The sequence below is a fragment of the Neurospora hispaniola genome (genome assembly GCF_033458365.1).
Source record: "Neurospora hispaniola strain FGSC 10403 chromosome Unknown B0T23scaffold_16, whole genome shotgun sequence".
NCBI lineage: Eukaryota > Fungi > Ascomycota > Sordariomycetes > Sordariales > Sordariaceae > Neurospora > Neurospora hispaniola.
The window spans coordinates 12,219-29,766 of record NW_026944421.1 but is presented as its reverse complement, the minus strand read 5'-3'; the positions used below and the strand labels follow the sequence as shown (position 1 = coordinate 29,766).

The 17,548-nt window shown below is 48.9% G+C and overlaps 4 protein-coding genes across 4 annotated transcripts; 1 reads left to right on the top strand and 3 right to left on the bottom strand.

Annotated features, from left to right (window-relative positions):
- Positions 1–2,275: 2,275 nt before the first annotated feature.
- On the bottom strand, positions 2,276–6,088 carry B0T23DRAFT_433528 (salt tolerance down-regulator-domain-containing protein; the record flags this gene model as incomplete). The annotated part of the gene is made up of 2 exons (XM_062840451.1): positions 2,276–4,498; positions 4,559–6,088. The coding sequence occupies 2 exons, from the start codon at positions 6,086–6,088 to the stop codon at positions 2,276–2,278; spliced, it is 3,753 nt and encodes a 1,250-aa protein (XP_062687689.1).
- Positions 6,089–7,585: 1,497 nt separating this feature from the next.
- Positions 7,586–7,978, bottom strand: B0T23DRAFT_58653 (uncharacterized protein). The gene has a single exon (XM_062841509.1). The coding sequence runs from the start codon at positions 7,848–7,850 to the stop codon at positions 7,602–7,604; it is 249 nt and encodes an 82-aa protein (XP_062687688.1). The 5' UTR covers positions 7,851–7,978; the 3' UTR covers positions 7,586–7,601.
- A 2,402-nt stretch (positions 7,979–10,380) lies between these two features.
- Positions 10,381–12,131, top strand: B0T23DRAFT_58624 (small Rho-type GTPase). Its single transcript, XM_062841508.1, has 5 exons — positions 10,381–10,697; positions 10,911–10,989; positions 11,082–11,087; positions 11,262–11,453; positions 11,524–12,131. The coding sequence occupies exons 1-5, from the start codon at positions 10,663–10,665 to the stop codon at positions 11,812–11,814; spliced, it is 603 nt and encodes a 200-aa protein (XP_062687687.1). The 5' UTR covers positions 10,381–10,662; the 3' UTR covers positions 11,815–12,131.
- Positions 12,132–14,001: 1,870 nt separating this feature from the next.
- On the bottom strand, positions 14,002–14,870 carry B0T23DRAFT_328208 (uncharacterized protein; the record flags this gene model as incomplete). Its single annotated transcript, XM_062835672.1, has 2 exons — positions 14,002–14,652; positions 14,748–14,870. Coding segments are annotated over 2 exons (774 nt in total), but the record flags the coding sequence as incomplete, so codon positions are not given.
- Positions 14,871–17,548: the final 2,678 nt, after the last annotated feature.

Sequence of the window (17,548 nt, the reverse complement as noted above, 5' to 3'; positions counted from 1 at the left end):
CAACAAAGTGAAGCTGTCGCCGTCTCTCCCCTCCTAAGATGAGTCGAAAAGGATACGGTATTGATGATGGTGGATCAGGAATGGAAGCAGGAGAGAAATGGTAGCAGACGGCGGCGTGTGTCTGAGAAATGGAAAAAGCCCAGTCAGCTCGAACATGTTTGAGCGAACGAACCCCTGCAATTCCAGAGCGACCGCCTCCTTTTCGCTCCTTTTTTCCCCCCTCCCCTTGCCCCCCGGTTCTCGACTCGATGACGGGACCCAGAGACCCCGAAAGGACCAAACATTGCTTGACAGCGATCTCCCCAGTGGGCATCGGTATTCCCAATACATACCGCTCGATAGGACCACAACCCCCAGGTAAAATCAGCCCCTGTTGATATGTAGCCTCAAACACCACCAACAAACACACTTTCACGATGGCATCCTCGCGCATCCGACAACCTCAAGGCTCTTTACCGCCCATCCGCCCGTACGGTTCTCGCACTATCTCAGCAACGATACTCGGCTGCTTGTCTATACATAGGACAGTAATGATCCTGTCAAACTCGGATTTGGGGGTTTGGACAGGGATCCCTCTCTCTCTCCCTTCTCGCCTTTGCTCCCAGCGAGATTGAAAAGAGGCTTGGCATACGACTGCTGAAGGTCCCCACATGGGGAGCACTGCACGGTCTCAGATGCGTCGTCCAATCAGAAGAACAGCGTGAATCCACATGGTCCCCTTTTGAGCTCAGTTTTGCCTAGCCTTTTGCTCCGTTTTCAGCTTTCCGTTTCTTCCAGTATTCACCAACTAAGTACTATTCTTGCTCACAGTGTTGATATCCATCATCGGGGGTTCATGATCAGAATGACCTTGGGCATGAGTAAAAAGATGGATTTTTGTGATCAAGGACGGCCAGAATTTCTGAATATGAACGGCTCCACGAACGAACAGTCTGGACTTATTCAATCCTTGCCCAATCAGCCAGCGCCACTGGGGACACAACGGGAAAGGGGAGCGAATCATCGTATCAAGCAGCACACAAAGGAGTGGCTGAGCCGGACCATCCACCACCAACCTGAACACTGGCATACCACAAACATGGAAGAAGTGTATCGAGCTTCAACGTTTCGAGAGCCAGCAAATATCTCCTTGCTTTGAATTGTACAGTAGACAGCCTGCCTAAGTAGCTACCATTTCGCTTCCATGTTCAATATGCTGCTGAACAAAAAAAAAAAAAAAAAAAAAAAAGAAAGATACAAACGACAACCACGGGAGAACATTGGGTATGAGCCTCATCGGCGTTCTCCTCCTTTAATAACAAGCCAGTACCGAGGACAAGAAGAACATGCCCGTTCTCCCCTCGCATCATTGTTGTTGTCTGATGAATACTTCGCTTCCTTCCTTGGAAAACCGACAACGAAAGAGAGATAGTGCTTACTTCAAATGCATATGTTGCTTACAAGCCGTCCAACACTAGCCGGCCTTCATAACCCTCATTACCCATCCATATACGGCGGCTGATTCACCTACACCCGTACCCATACACAGTCAAGTCAAAGCCTTCTTCCCATCGGCCCTCATCACCACGCCCACGTTGTTCGTTCCGGGTTCTTCCGTTGGCCTTGCTGATTGCTTGCGCTACGGCTAAACGAACTATCACCTGGATTTCCTTACCCAACAGCTGTACGTGTTCTACCAAACAGGAAAGCATCTGGATTGTCCTGCCTCTGCGCCACAGGCGTAGTTGATACCGAGGAAGATCGGCCCGGATTTCTGCCAAACGCAAAACTATCTGGGCTATCCGGACCTTGAGCCACAGCTGTGCTGGATTGTGACTGCCAGCCGCTAGCGATTTGGGAAGTAGAAGACGGCGAGCGGCTCTGATTTCTGCCAAAAAAAAACATGGTTTCGATTGTTCTGTCCTTGAACCACAGGCGTAATGGTTCGCGACGAGGGTTCCCTACTGTTACCAAATTGGGGACTAGCTGAAAACCCGGCTCGTGCAACCGATTCCGAACGCGATAATCGGCGCCAAGATTGATCACCATCGGACTGGTTGTATAGGCGTGCTGGATCGGAGCCTAGACTCGTGCCTGTACTGCGTTGGTCTATATTGTCCCTCAAAGACCCTAAATAGTTTTGCACTTATTCAGCATCCGGCTTCGTCTGTGTTCGCCCTTGCGCATCCCGAGTTCTTTGCAAATATGTCTGGCGAATTGCACTCTGATCAGTGCCTGTTATCCCGCGCGGCTGCCGTGGCTCTCCTTGCCCGGCCGAATGCGATGTTTTATCTTCCTATGATCCGACATTAAATGAACCTGAACCGACGATCGGGCTGCCGATATCGCCGGGATGTTTGATAGGGCCGTATGGAGCTCGTGAAGCGTCATCGTCCGGAACATAACGAATGAGCGGGCTTCCACTTGGCGACAATGGGTCCCGCACAATGAAACTCCCCCCGCCATTGGATGGGTTTCCTTCCGTATCGCATATATCAAGAACTTCTTTTTCGTTCACTGTAAACTGCTTCATATGGGCCATGATTTCCCCCAACGGGATGAACCCATCGTAACTCGAACTACCGCCAGCACCGAGATCTTCGCATACAGCACAGAGCGACTTGCGAAGTGTCACAGACCACGGGGCACTACGCTCCACGATGGATGGAGTTCGGCCCATGATTCCTGGCGGTGCCGCCTGGCTCCATGGTCCGTGATGTGACGATGACGGGAACCCCGGAGGCGGTGGCACGAATGGGTTGTGTTGAAGTGGAGGTACCGGATTCCACGGGCTGTTCTGGTGTGGCAGTGAAAAACCGGTTTCCATCCCAAACGGCCCCCCACCAAATCCAGGAGCAGATCGAACCCCGGGCGCAGACGTCCCAAGCAGACCAAAATGAGACCGGGCAGGAAAATCCTGCTGAGTGTCATCAGGCTCGAGCAGTGCACTGCTTCCGAGATGTACTTCTTGTTCCGCCTGATCGGTTCCGTTAGTCGAGAACTCGGGTGATCGTCGCTGGCCATGGACCACGCTGGCCGGTCTTCCTATGGGCGTCGGCCGGCTGATGGGCTGACTTGAAGAGCCGACAGGCCCGATTTCGAAGCTACCGGAACCCTGACGAGTGTGAGACGGCACGTTATCTTTGCCTAGCAGTGAGCTCAATCCAGCTGGCAAGCCGGCAAAGCTTGACACTGGTGAATCCAGGGGCCCGGGGAATCCAGGTGAATGCATCGACATTGCCCGCCCGCCTAATGGCGCAGAAAAACCCGGTGGCGCCGCCATCATCCCCGGTGCCACTCTGTTATAACTGTTGGCAGGGTTGTAGAAAGGAGGATATTTGGGTTGCATGTGGTTGCTGAAACCAGGCGGGGGCTGAGGAGTTGGTTGGAATGGCATGTTCATCGAGGGGCCGCCAAAGGGATTTGCCTGGGATTGAAGTGGTTTGGAACCCGCGTTGACGGTCGTTGAAGGGGCGGGGGACGGTAAATGTACCCCACTGCTTTGTGTCCCGCTCACAGCAACCCCGGACTTGCTGTGTGGTTTTATGGGACCAGGACTTGTAAGTACTGGTGTTAATGTGTGCGGAGAAGGATTTTGGCTAGCGGCTGATCCCGGCTGAGATGTTGGTCCTGAAGAAGTTGTGACACTCTCTTGCTGGTGTACTTGACGACTCTGAGCCGGGGCTGGCACCTTTGGAAACGCTGGGGTGGCGACGGGAATGACAGGCGAGGCATATGCTGCAGGTTGTTGAGGTAAGGCTGGTACTGCAGCCGGCACAGAAGTTTGGATCGGCTGAGCAGGCCTCTTGGGCAGAGTGATGGGCACAGGCGCGGTGGTTGCGAGAGCCGCAGCCTTCTGCGCTGCTCGGTCGTCCTGCTTAGACTTATCCTTGGCCGCCTTCGCGGCCTCCATCTCCGCCTTGGCTTTGGCCTCCCTTTCCCTCTTCTCGCGCTCCTGCCGCTCCTTTTGTTCCCTTGCCTCACGTTCCTTTTGTTCACGGGCCTCCTTCTCTTTGAGACGCGCTTCTTCGCGTGCTTTCTTCTCCCGCTCTCTGAGCTCTCGCGCTTTGCGCTCGTTCTCCTCCCGCTCATGATTGCGTCGTTGGCGTTCAGCTTCCTTACGCCTTCGTTCCTCTTCCTCCGCCTTCTTTTGAGCCTCTTTCTGTTTCCTCTTTTCCTCTTCTCTTTGCCTTCTCTGTTCTTTTTGCCGGTCCTCCTCGGCTTTCTTCGCTTTCTCCTCAGCCATCTTTTCCTCTTCACGGCGTGCCTTCTCTTCAGCCTGAAGCTCTTTTTTCCTCGCCTGCCGTTCCTTCTTCTTTTGGGCTTCCTTCTGCTTTTTGACCAGGCGTTCTTCGCTTCGTCTTTTCTCGTCGGCTAGTTCCTCGAGCAGCATGTTTTGCCGTTCCCTAGCGACCTTTTCACGGTACGCAGTAAGTACCCGCTGCTCGAACATCCTGGCGGCAAAAATCTGAAACATCCGGCGGCCTTCTTCCATACGCTGCTCCTCGGTCATGGTTTCCTAAATAACAGATTAATGACTTAACACTCCCCCAAACGGTGCAACACGTAGAACCCATACCTCTTCATCTTGACTGTCGTACTCTTCCTCCTCGTCATCATCGTAATCCTCGTCGTATTCTTCGTCGTCTACCTCATCATCGGCCGGGGGGTGATAATGGGCATTGCGGTCGCCGGTGGAGTGAGAAAAGGGGCTACCGAACTGGTCCCTCGCATCCTCCTCGCGAGCCATGCGTCGCTCGGCGAGTTGCTCCATCATTTCGATGAACTTTTTGCCGTCATTCTTCAGCAGGTCGTCGGCAACGGTTAGGATCCCGCCTAAAGAAGATGAGCCATAAGCGTTATTGCTAGTTCCCGGAGAGGGAATACTCTGTAGAAAAGACGGAAGAATGGGGAATCTGTCCCTACCCTGCACAGTCAGGCTATTTCCGAAATTAAAAAAGTCTGCCGGGTAGTCGGATCGGTGCAGTTCTTCTGAAGGCTCATCATCACTATAGTCATCCTCGTCCTGCTCATCCTCGCTGTACTCTTCCTCAACCTCTTCCTCCTCGTCATCTTCTTCGGCACCATGGTCGACGATTTGCGCATGTGAGGGCTGATGGTGACTTGAATAGCTTGTCGGGAGGCCACGCGGGCGCATACCTGTCATGGAGCCGAACGACGGGCGTCGCCCCAACATCGGAGGCGCTTCGCCCTGATTGGGATGGTTTGCGTACTGTTCCAATTCCTCGTAGTAAGCATCGTAAAGGCCCTCCAGCTCCTCTTCGATGGCCGTCCGCTTCCTCCCACACACAGTGCAACTGCATGTGTGCTTCTGCTGCTCCTTCATCTTCTTGAGCACAGCATCCTTCTCGACCCTAACCAGCTCCTTGCGTTCTGTCTCGCTCAACCCCAGCCAGAATTCTTTGATCCGCTCCCTCTCCTCCTGAGAGCTAGTGTTCCAAATCTTTTCCTTTGATATGCCCGGGCGCGGATGTTGGGACAATTGGGGCGCAGGGACATAGGTGTCATGTTGAGGACTGTTTGGCAGTTCAGCCGCATTTTGACCAGCATGGCTCTTTTTCTTCTTTTTCTTGGACTTTTTAGAACTTGTAGTCGCCCCTTGCGCAAAGCCATTCTCGTGGATATTCGATGCCCGCGAATCTCTGCGATCATTGAACTCTTCCAGATGCTCATCGTGGCTGTCGTCGTGATCGGCCTCTGTAGATTGCTGCGCGTGCGACGGAGAAGGGCTCGGAAAGCCATTCGAGGGTGCTGGGTTAGCTATGCCTTGCGTGGCAGCCGCCTTTGCCGCAGCCTTTTGACGCCGCTTTGCTTTTTTCTTATTGACAGGTTGCACCTGTCCCTCCGCCTGACCTAACCCATGACCTTGTGTATGCGAGGTAGATGCCGATTGTGGACCGGGAGCAGCATTCGCAGCGGTGGTGATCGTCGGGGACGGCTGGGCCGAGTCGGCTGGGGTTGACCCCTTGGGAACCGTAATGAACTTGGACCCATCTTTGTTTGTGTATTTTGCCGTGGCCTTGGAGGTGGGCGACTGCGGGGCCAAGGGCGGCGGTGGCACCGAAGGGTGACGACTGTTGCCCTTCATGGTTTGACTCTGGTATCAAGAATGAACGACGCGAGCAGATTCGAGGATCGGGCACATGCGATTCCGTGCGACGGTATCGGAGGGGCAAGGGTCCGGCCGAGAACTAAAATTGAGGACAAAGTAAGCTCCAAGCTGAGAGAGATGTGAGGCGGTTGGGCTACGGCGCCGCAGATCGGATAATCGGGTGGGCAACGAGATGACCGAGTGGGATAATATGCAGTGTATGAAGACGTGAAGCCAAGCACGTAGCTCGCGGGAATAGAGCAACGGCGGTTTGGCGTTGTCACTGTCGTGGTGGTTGGAAAAGAATGGAATGTAAAAGCGAGTCCTGGTTTGAGCTCGAGGCAGAGAGAACTGGTTGGTGTGACTAGGCGGCTGGGAGGGGTTGATGTACCACCGCTAGCTTGAGTAGCGATGATGATGTACCTCGCTGTCGCTATCTTGGCCGGGAAAGGCGGAAAGGGAGACTCGCGAGTGATGTCGATGGTGGGAAAGAGGGAGCACAGATTGGTGCAAATGGTGCATGGGTAGGTAGTAAAATGCGATCTGAAAGATCAGCGACTTGGGGACCAGGCGAAACTCACGTAAGAGAGGTAACGGGATTAATTAACGAAAGGGCAGCCCGCTACAACGAGTAGAAGGCGCGCTTTTGAATAAAAAAAGACCCGGCAGGGCGTCACGATAGGGTACCTCTAGTCTGGGTGCCAGGGGAAAGAAGAACAGCCGCGTCTGTCAAGATCATGAACAAGCTGGAGACTGGAGGAGATAGAAGGCAGCGGGTTGAAAGGTAGAACAGCAAGCAACGAGCAGCTACCAGGCCTGCCGTGGAGACGATGCGATTGGAACTGAAGTGGAACGCGGCACCGGCAACTGAAATGATGCATGAAGTGGATTGGGCGAGCAGAGCGGGCAGGGTCGGCAAGCCTTCCACCTTCCCCTCACAGCGCGAATGTGGCTCCTTCGGCCACTGCTCCAGTGTGCTGTTCGGATGTTTTCAGATGCCGCTTCCTTGCTACGTCGCGTCTTTGCCTTCGAAGTTGGGTCGGGTAGCCTCAAAACTCCACACAGCGAGAGAGACTGAAGAACGAACCCCACAGATTTTCATTGGTGAGCCACAGCGAGGCTGACCATCACGTGCTGTCAGCAAAGCATCATGCCCCTGACGGATGATGCTCGCCAAATGACGGACGCTCTGATCCTCGAATTCATCGTTTCCACTCGCTCATTGCGCCAAGCGACAGTCTTATCGATAAGACAGCTGTAACTTCCAGATTGTACCTCTACGTACCACTTGAGGCAGTTGCACAACTACTTACAAGTAGAACGGTTTCGTGACGGCCACCAAGGTGCATTTTCTGGATTTATTATTCGCGTGTACAATCCAGTGCTGGTACATGATGTTTCTAGCCAAATCGGCTGTAGTCACGGCCCTCTTGGCCAACGGATTGGTAATGGCAACATTGTTATGCAAGCATATATGAGACGCTCTTTCTATCTCAGTTTCCACTATACGTTATCTTTGGCCCCATTCCGAAGCGACACAGAGGAACCAAACGTCGACGCATCCCCCAAAATCTTTATTGGCAGACTGAACAGCAGGTTGCCTTTGGAGAGATGTGTTCTTTTCCAGATTCGCTGCTAGACGGGATGCACTAACAACGAAGCATGACTCTCTTGCGGGTTGGTGTACCGTAAAGCTGCCATCAAGAACCTTCAATCCCATCTTCAGTCGTCTTAGACAACCAGTAGGTTTTGTTTCCATAGGCGTGCCTGTTTCCCACGCATGACAGCCCGGGAAGAGTCAAAGCCCGTGGGCGCCGTGACTTGAACCTCCCAAACGTGTCGACAGGCCGCCTCGCCGATGACAAAAAAGCCGTCACCTTGAGTTCCGCTGATCGCCCATGTAGTACCCGAAAAAATGCCACCTTCTTTGTTAGGTAGGGATGAGGCCGCGTTCAAGCTGTCATTGCCAAACAGAAGGTGGCATCATGTCTGCCAAGAACCAGGGTTAGGGTCATTTTACTTGGTTTGTTTACTTACCCCTGAAATATTTGCTGTATCTTTGAGAGCGACGACGATGTGGACGAAAAGCTTTCTGTCTTGTGGTTTGGTAATGTCGAAATGCTCAACGCAGAAATGGCGCAGAGTTGGGAGTGAAGCGGATCGAGCTAGAGGGTAATTGGCTTTGCTCATCATAAGCAAGACATGGTTCCAAACTGATGTCAGAGAGGTGAGGATTTTCAGTCTGGCACAAGCCTGGAGATGCTGCAAGTGATCGAACGTATCTCCTACCTCGTAAACCCATACAATCGGGCTGGCCGTCATCTTGTCTGGTTACCGTAACCCATGATTCGATATCTTGTGAGCAAAAGGGACCGAAGCATAAACACGGCTGGAAACTTGAGCTCTTCGAACGGACTTCTTGCCCGGAAGGGAACACTTGACCAGGAACCCTGAAGGACAAATTCCCTTACCCCGGAAAGTAAGTTAACCTTGACTGGCCATAAAGTGCCGGGAAATGTCGTTTTGGGGACCTTCACGTTGGATTCTCGATGCTGGGCTCCGGAGAGAGTGGGTACATAGTGGGCAGTAAGCGGCTTGCGTGCGGATCGCCTCAGCCCCGAGCCTCAGGGGGGGGGGGGTCGTTTTCCGAAGCGTTAATTAGTGCACAGCCTTGGTATCGCCCAAGCTTCAGCGCTGCAATAACCTATCAGAAACGATCGTTGCGCCCTGACATGCTTGACATTCGAGCAGCGCGCGACCGTTTATGGCTGTGATGGCAAGTACAAGCTAGAAGTGGAAGCGGCCCACCCGTCAACACGAGGTAGGACCGCTCTTTTTTTGTATCTTGCCAGCATCCCGCAAAGGGAAAAAGAGTGACGTTTCATCACACCATGAGAGAGTCTCGTGAGAGGCAGAGAAGACTGCGCAGACTTGGGAAATGTCCTAATGTGGGAGGTTGCTGGAGGTGAAGGAGGGTAGGACGACGGTAGGACTTGGTGCAACAGACAACTCAGGACAGATCCTACAGGTCCACATCCTGCCCGAGTTTGGCTGTTTGTTGCTAGGAAGGGCCGTCGCTGTCATCCGGAAAAGGGAACCAAGAACAGCAATCAGGGGGCCCTGGATCGCTAGAGTTAGTAGCGGCAACACACCAAGCATCGCTACATTGGACAATCTGATGTACCGTGCCTGGGAATCGTGGATTTGTGTGTCTCCAAATGTCTCCAAATGTCCCCGTCGCGGCGACAGGGATCGGACCAACACCAATCTTGAAGCAAACCAGGCCGGCCGGAGACGAGCTTTGACAAGCCTGTCGGTAACTGGAGTTTCGACTGTGTTCGTCGCTGCTGTAGTGGGTGGGTGTAAAGAAAAAGGCGTAGGCTGTGGTGTCTTTCAGTTTGGTTCATCTGTCCATCGATATGGTCCTGGGATTGTCGGCACTTCCATGGTCGGGACATGGATCGTGAACAGTGACTGAACACTGAAGAGTGAGAGAGAGAGTCGGGTGGAGCCCAGAGCCTGGACCATGTACTACGTACGTAGTACTGTACCTACAACACACGCACTTGCCTACACCGTTACCTCTAGGAGTCCGGCGTTTCGAAGCCTCACTGCCAGGATGTTTATGTCAGCCGCCGTAATTCATCCCATCAAGGCAGGGGCAGTTTCCTTTTCAGATCAATCCCAAATGCAATTGCGGAACTCCTTCAAAGCGAGAAGCGCCCCCCGTCCTTGATCAGCAACTATCAACCGTCGTTTTCCCCTCAAAATTTCCCGCGAAACCACCACCACAAGTCCAAGTCCAGGATTCCAGGCAGGCACAGTCTACGCTCAATTCCACTTCTCCTGTTCCGTACAAGTTGCCGACTCCTCACTTCAGTCCTGGCACGGGTACTCCCCTCGGTCTGCTGCTGCTTACCAACCTACCTACCTTATCACCCGGTTACCAACGAACGAGCACTGCCCTGACACTGCTGGTCGCGGTCACTGTCCAACCGCTCCGCTAGCTGCCTGTTGCGCGCAACTACCACTTCCACTGCAGTTCCAGGTCCATTTCCAGTTCAAGTCCTGTCCCTATTCATCCTCACTCCCAACCATCAACTTTTTTTTTTTTCTTTTTTTTTCTGAGCTTTTCCACCTTTCTCTCCTCGTCTCTAATTACTCCTCGCTTTATCCCACCTATTCGTCCAATTCTGCCGTCAACGCAATCCAACGTACGCGCTCTACTACTCTCCCGATTGCATCGCTCGTCTGCCGCTTGGCTTCTCGCAAGCCTGCTGGTACCTCCAGGTTGACCGCCCCTCGAACGCATCTTCTCGTACCTCTCTACCCGACATACTCTCGACCAACCCCCAACTGTGTGTACAGTTGCAACGGCGACGACTTCAATCCCGAAACGCAATATCCGATAGATCTTCATCGATAGCAATTCGCAATTGAATAACCCAAGAGCATCGTCTACTACACACCGTCGACAGCGCAGAGACCCAGGGGGCTCGAGGTCCTCTCAGGCGAAGTGAGCTTGGTTTGGACAAACACAAGGCTCAGGATATTTACAGCCATTACCCAAAATGGCATCAGGCAGCCCTCAGAATGTCATCCGCAGGTAAGCTAGCACCTGTCCTGCTTGGGCTTTGCGATTCGGGAAATGATGGAGAAGTACGGGACCGAATCAGTCCGACCCAGAGCTCTTCGAGTGACCGAATTGGAACACCAAACCCCTTCCCCGCCGTTGTGCTGCACCAGCCTCCAGAACAGACACATACCAGCAACTGGTTGCCTCGCCAATCTGCAGACGCTAATCCTCCGTATGATATAGGAAACTCGTCATCATCGGCGACGGTGCTTGTGGAAAAACCAGTCTACTGAGCGTCTTCACTTTGGGTTTTTTCCCAGCCGTAAGTTATCGCATCCGATCCCGCATACGCATATGCCCTCCTGTTATCCGTACCTTTGAATCAATGGCTAACGTGTATCTGCGCGGGAACAGACATATGTGAGTACTTGTTAAAGCCGCCGGTGAAACCATATGGCGGCACGGGCCTACGGTGTCCCCGTGCCCAATGCTTCCTGTGCTCTTGAGCATATCACATGGACAGCCTCCAACACGCTCGTCCTAATACTCGCTGTCCATGTTCACGTCGTGCTAACCGATAACAATATTCAATAGATCCCCACCGTGTTCGAGAATTACGTTACCGACTGCCGAGTAGATGGCAAGTCGGTTCAGCTAGCGCTATGGGACACAGCCGGACAAGAAGACTATGAGCGATTACGACCACTAGCATACTCAAAGGCGCATGTCATTCTAATAGGGTTTTCGGTCGACACGCCAGATTCTTTGGACAACGTTAAACACAAGGTGGGTGGTTCGAGCGACACATTGTCTCAGCAAATCATCAAGTCAGACCACTAACCAGGACCTCTCACAGTGGGTTACTGAGGCCAACGAAAGATGTCCCAATGTTCCCATCATTTTGGTGGGTCTCAAGAAGGATCTCAGGGGAGATCCAGTTGCCATCGAAGAAATGCGAAAGCGATCCCAACGATTCGTGATGGAGGACGAAGGCCAGAGGATAGCAAAGGAGATTGGCGCTCGAAAGTACCTCGAATGTTCCAGTCTTACCGGAGAAGGTGTTGACGACGTATTCGAGGCAGCCACGCGAGCGGCGCTGCTAACGTTTGAGAAGAAGGAAGGAAGCGGGTGCTGTGTGATTCTATGAGAGTCCTGGGATAAGGGGACCCGTATGAATCCTCTCCATTCGCCATCCTTTCTTTCGAACGATCGCGCGCAGGAATTCGACAACCAGCTCTGCTGTAGCAGAGACCAGCATAAGCAGAGCTGGGCGCGGATAACTGGTATATATGGCTTCGAACTCCGTATGGCTTCAAACTCGAAAGAGAACGGCAGTGGGAATCAAATCCACAAAGATGACTTCCCTTTTGGCTGGGAAGAAAAGAGCAGGGATCTACACTCACTTGGTTGAAAGGCTCCTCAGCTCAAACTCTGCGTAACTCGATAGACGCACACGTTCTCTCCGAAATCATTGAAGCCAGCCGACTTGAAAGGTTCGACCTCGCCTCACACTCTCTCCACATCAACCTCGCTGCTCAGGACATCGAATGTCGGGACGAAAAATGACCATAATGATCCACATGGGTTTCATTTTCACTCAGCCAGATGCTTCGGCAGGAGAAATGGACGCGGCACATGAGAAACTCATCCAGCCTTTTTCTCAGACATATCTTATGTATTAATATGGCTTTAGACTTTCCTTCGATTGTCACGGCTTTCTCGTGTTAACTAACCAAACAGCGGGTTCGGATGACTTTGGGCAACCCAATGTGGCTGGCACATGTTTTACTGTCCGGGTTTCGTATCTCACACCTTCAGCATTATTCATTTTGCGGCTTGCGGTGAAATTTGGCATAATCTGTGTTATTTGGGTGTCAAAAAGGAAGAGCGAGACATGAACGGGGATTCCATCTTAGGTTTTCTATCCAAATCTTTACAACCCATGGAACCCGATTTCTGCAAAATAACTGAACTGGAATGGCCACTGATAGAAGGTCTGGAAAGAAGAACATGGTGATGGGAAAGAGGAACAAAGTTATCAGATGGCGGAGGCAATCGTTGTTCTTGATACTCGGGCAGATCCAGTCGCAGCAAAATGAGTTGCAAAGAAGATAGAATTGTTGGTTAGATGCCTATTCTATGCAACTCGAAATTCCTTATACATCAATATTTAGCACTGCGTGACGACGAGGGACTGAAGTTGAACTGGAAGGTTGCTTAGGCTTGCTCGTCCGAGACAAAAGTAATCGAGACCTTTGACTGTAGCCTTGGCGGGCGATCAGTCAACTGGGTAACCTAAAGCGAGCGGTCATGGGAAAAAAAAAAAAAAAAAAAAAAAAAAAAAAAAAAAAAAAAAAAAAAAAAAAAAAAAAAAAGACGGATGTGGATAGTCTGAGACCGCTCTCCGCTCGTTGTAGTTAAGCTATGCCGTTACAAAACTACAATAGAGATTACGTGTAATTCGAAAACACATTGCCGAGGGTCTTTTAGGGATGTTTTAATTCGTAAATTGCCTAGAAGCTAGGTTTGACAGAGACAACATAGACGCTTGAATCCGTGTTTATACCCAAGGTCTCATGTATAGACAATGACATGCTCGGTTGATTCTTGCGACTATTCGGCAGGCCAATTTGTGTCTCAACAACTTTGTCAGGGACGAGGCTTGGCTGCTGGATGCCAGCACGGCCATACTCAAAGTTGTAGAGCAGGAACAGGTGGGGAGAAGCATAAATAGGAAACCTGAAAGACATTCAAAAAGCTGTCGAGACTTATCAAGAGGCATTCTCTAGTTGTAGCAGCGTGCCTGTATTGCCTTGTTTCCCCAAAGCGCGGATCTTATACACAAACAAATACACGCGGTAACAGGCACACGGGTCGGTCTCGCTGTGCTGTCCCCCTCTCGGCATGCTTTGGCCGGGAGGGTATAGCAGTCGCTGATTTTCCTCCTTCCAGAACCACCCTTTGCGTGCCTCAAGACTCCCATTCCTTGACCCAACAAGAATCTCGCTCTGCGGTTTCGGTCGTCCTCGGATCACGATGATTCCACCATTTCGTTCCGTTCCAAAGTCGGGGACGGACGGACATCTTGATCAGAACCCATGGGCCAGAACAAGACCGGGAATTGACGCAAGAAAAAAACGTAGCAAATCCACGGAAAATCCTGCTTATCCCTACTCGTACAATCAACCAAACCCCCCTTTTGGCACTATTTCATCTTGTTGCCATCCCCAGAGGTTGTTATATCTCTCATGCCCACACCAGACAAATACGGGCCCGTCCCGTCCCTCCATCCTTTTCAGACCCCTATCCTTCCCCACCTTCTCAAACATCCCATTTACCGCTTCCACTCATGATTCCAAGCCTGCCTACCCGGCGTCTCCACCAACGCCCGACTAGCATACTCAATTGGGATACTCTTCAGTCCGTACACACCATTCTTCAGCATCGCCACACGATACAGGTATCCCGTCTCCCTCGTTCCGGGACCCTCTGTGTTGCGAAGCTCCTCGCACGCATTGCTCATGCTCTGGTGCTGCTGCATCAAGATCCGCTCGCGCTGCTCGCGCTGCTGGCGACGGAAAAGAAGCCAGGCGCGATGGATCGTCCAGTGGCGCAGGTACCTGTTGCGGCCGAACCGGAGGGGTGGGGGGATCCGCTTGGGCGAGAGGACGGCAAAGTGTCGCAGGATGTTGATGATACGCGGGTCGACTTGCTTGGGCCCTTTCGATTTCTTGCTGCCGGCCTTTTGGCCTGAGAACATGCCGGCTGGGGGGCCGCTTTTGCCCTTGCTCGCGTAGGAAGCGGTTTGTTGGTGTTGGATCGCGGTGGGGAGGGCGGCGGTCGCGGGCTTGTTGGGGAGGAGGAGGGATGATGGCGAGGGACGCGCGCCGCCGGCGAAGAGGCGGGTGGCGAGGCCACGGAGGGATGTGAATGTTGAGGACATGATGGGTGCGTGTATTGGGGTGGTGTTTCGCGTCGTCGTGTGCTTGTTTGTGTACTTTCGTGTATTTCTTGTCACTTCGGTTGCGCGCAATGGTGGTGGTGGTCGACGTTCCACTACATAAAGAAGAAGCGCACTACGTCCCGTTTCGACAGCGATCGCTTTTTCTCGGGCGCCGGACGTTTTGGTTTCAAATCACCTTTCGACTGGGATACGGAGCCGGTGGGTTTGGAGAGAACGGGAGGAGTGAGTGGTGGAGTTGGGGCGTGTTTGGATACTCTGAAATGGGGCTCTGAACTTTTTAGAGCCTGAAATTTAAGAGCGCTGTTCGGTAGCGCTTTTAATCGTCTGGCTCTGAAATTGCTGGAAAACTGGGGCTCTGAAATGGGCGTCTCCACAATTGACTCTAAGCCAATTAGAAACCGTAGATTACTCTAAAATCCGTCTTTTTCATTTAGAGCCCAAAAGGCTTCTGAAATGTCGCTCTGAACTAGAAATTTTATTATTTTATATATCTTTAAGGGTATGTAATAACCCTTATTATTACCCTTAATCGATTAAGATTAACCGTTATACCCTTGTTTAACGATGTGTAAAACTATTAACAATTCTAACATCACCGTAGAAGGGTTATATAAGCAGCCGTAATACTATATATTACCCGCCTTATACCTTAGGTACTACCAATCCCTATAAATATAAGTAGAAGTTTATAAATAACAATATACAATCTTCTTTATAGATATAATAGCCGCTTCTAGTCGTTATTACATATCACAGGGTTAGCCTGTGTACCTTGTGCCTGGTGCCAGCGTACAGCAGCTTCTAAGACTACCGTACACTATTATTACCGCCGGCAAACCGACTATTACCGGCAGCTAATTAATCAGAACGCTACCTGCCGCGGGTCTATCAAACCCGCCGCCGGTTACCTTTATAAGGCCAGCCTTCTAAACACTCAGCTACACTTCTCTTCCTTTCTCCTTCATATAATTACGTATAATCACATCTATTATCTACCCTTTACCCGTAATAATTAATTATACTTTTTAACTATTATATTTACAACGTAAACCTATTTTCTTTCATTATACTATTAATTCTCAATCAACGTACATACAAAAATTGCCTCGCTTATCGAATCGCCGAGTCCAGCACCCCAAACACCGACAGTCGTAAGTTACAATAGTCGTAATTATAGTCTCACTCCCTTTATTTAATAAATAAAGGTAAGTACTCTTTATTTAAAGGATAAAAAACCGCTTTATATAATTACTTTTTTTATATTTTACAACGAAAGTAGCGACTACGCATCTTTCTTTCCTATTAATAATATTAATAATCTTATTAATCTTAATACCTTTCTTAAAAGTATATTATTTAATTTAAATAATATTTATAAAGTATTTAATAAAATCGTTAATATTACCAATATTACCGTTTATTAAACTATATTTATTAAACTCCTTCCTTCAATAATAATTAACGACCTTTTTATTAATATTAGTAATAACGAGGAAAAGAAAACTATTTTTCGCACTTACTTTAATATAGCTAATATTATTATTCGGGACCCCACTTTCCAATTAATTATCGCCCCGCTCGGTCGCCTTTACTATAATAACCTTACTTAGTATAAAAATATTACCATCGACCTTAAACGTAATAAGGACGAACTAAAAATTATTTATAAAGTAGTTATTAGAATTTAAAATAATTTTAATTAGAAGAACTTCGATTATTTTAATTTAATAATTGAATTTAATAACTTCTAAAAGAAATATAATAATTTTAATATAAATTATACTGCCTTTAAATCTTATAATACTAATATCCGGTCCCTATTTAATAATTTTAATAAAACTACTAATATTAATACTAGTAAAATATTATCTTTGAAGTAGATTGTAGAAAACCCGCCGATTTTTACCGGTAAGGAGAATATTAGTACGGCCTATAAATATAAGATTTTTAAAGTATAATATTTCTATATTTTATTTTAGTAGAAGTATAACCCCCTCCTCTATATTAATAAGGATATTAAGATTATTCGTATTACTATACTATTAGGTCCCGAAATCTTATTTAGTATTTAAAATAATTTAAATATTATTTAAAATAGAGGAAATATAGATTTTTAGCGTTGGAAGACCGGTATTAAATTTATAAAGTATTTAGTTACCTATTTCTAGAATATTAACTTAAAGATAAATACTAACTATTATCTTAAAAAATTCTTTATAAAAAATATATCTTTTATAGAATTCGAATTGGAGCTTACTAATTTAATAAATTTCTATAGCTTTAATAACTCTATAAAGGTTTATTACCTACGTAATAAGATTAATAAGCGCCTCCGCGACGTTCTCGCACATTACAACCTTCCTAAGGCTAATAATTTTAAAAAGTAGCTCGCAATCTGCCACACTATTATAGGTAATTTAGAGAACGCCAACTACTACTATAAAATAAATATCCGTATCTTTAGTAATAGCGCCCCCGCTAATAATAGCTCTAATAATACTAATACTAATACGGGTAATATTAATTCTTATAATACTAATAACGTTCCTATTAATTAGGGTAATAATAAGATAGACTTCGACGCTATCGATTTTACTATCTTTATTTATAAGGATATTCTCAATTAGTGCACCTGCGAGGATAAATACCGCTATTATAGTAATAATAGTTATATCGCCCGTAATTACCTCGCCTCGGTTAATTATAATTCCTAAAGTCTTCAATATAATAAGGGTAAGAAGAAGAAAGGTAGAAGTAAGGGTTACTATAGTAGAGAAGAAGTTTATATTACTAGAATTGTATTCGCTACTAATATTATTATCGCTATTCCCACCGTAGCCCTTACTACTACTACTACTACTAGTAATAAATATTATAATAATTTAAAAAATATTTAACTTCTATACCTAATTATATA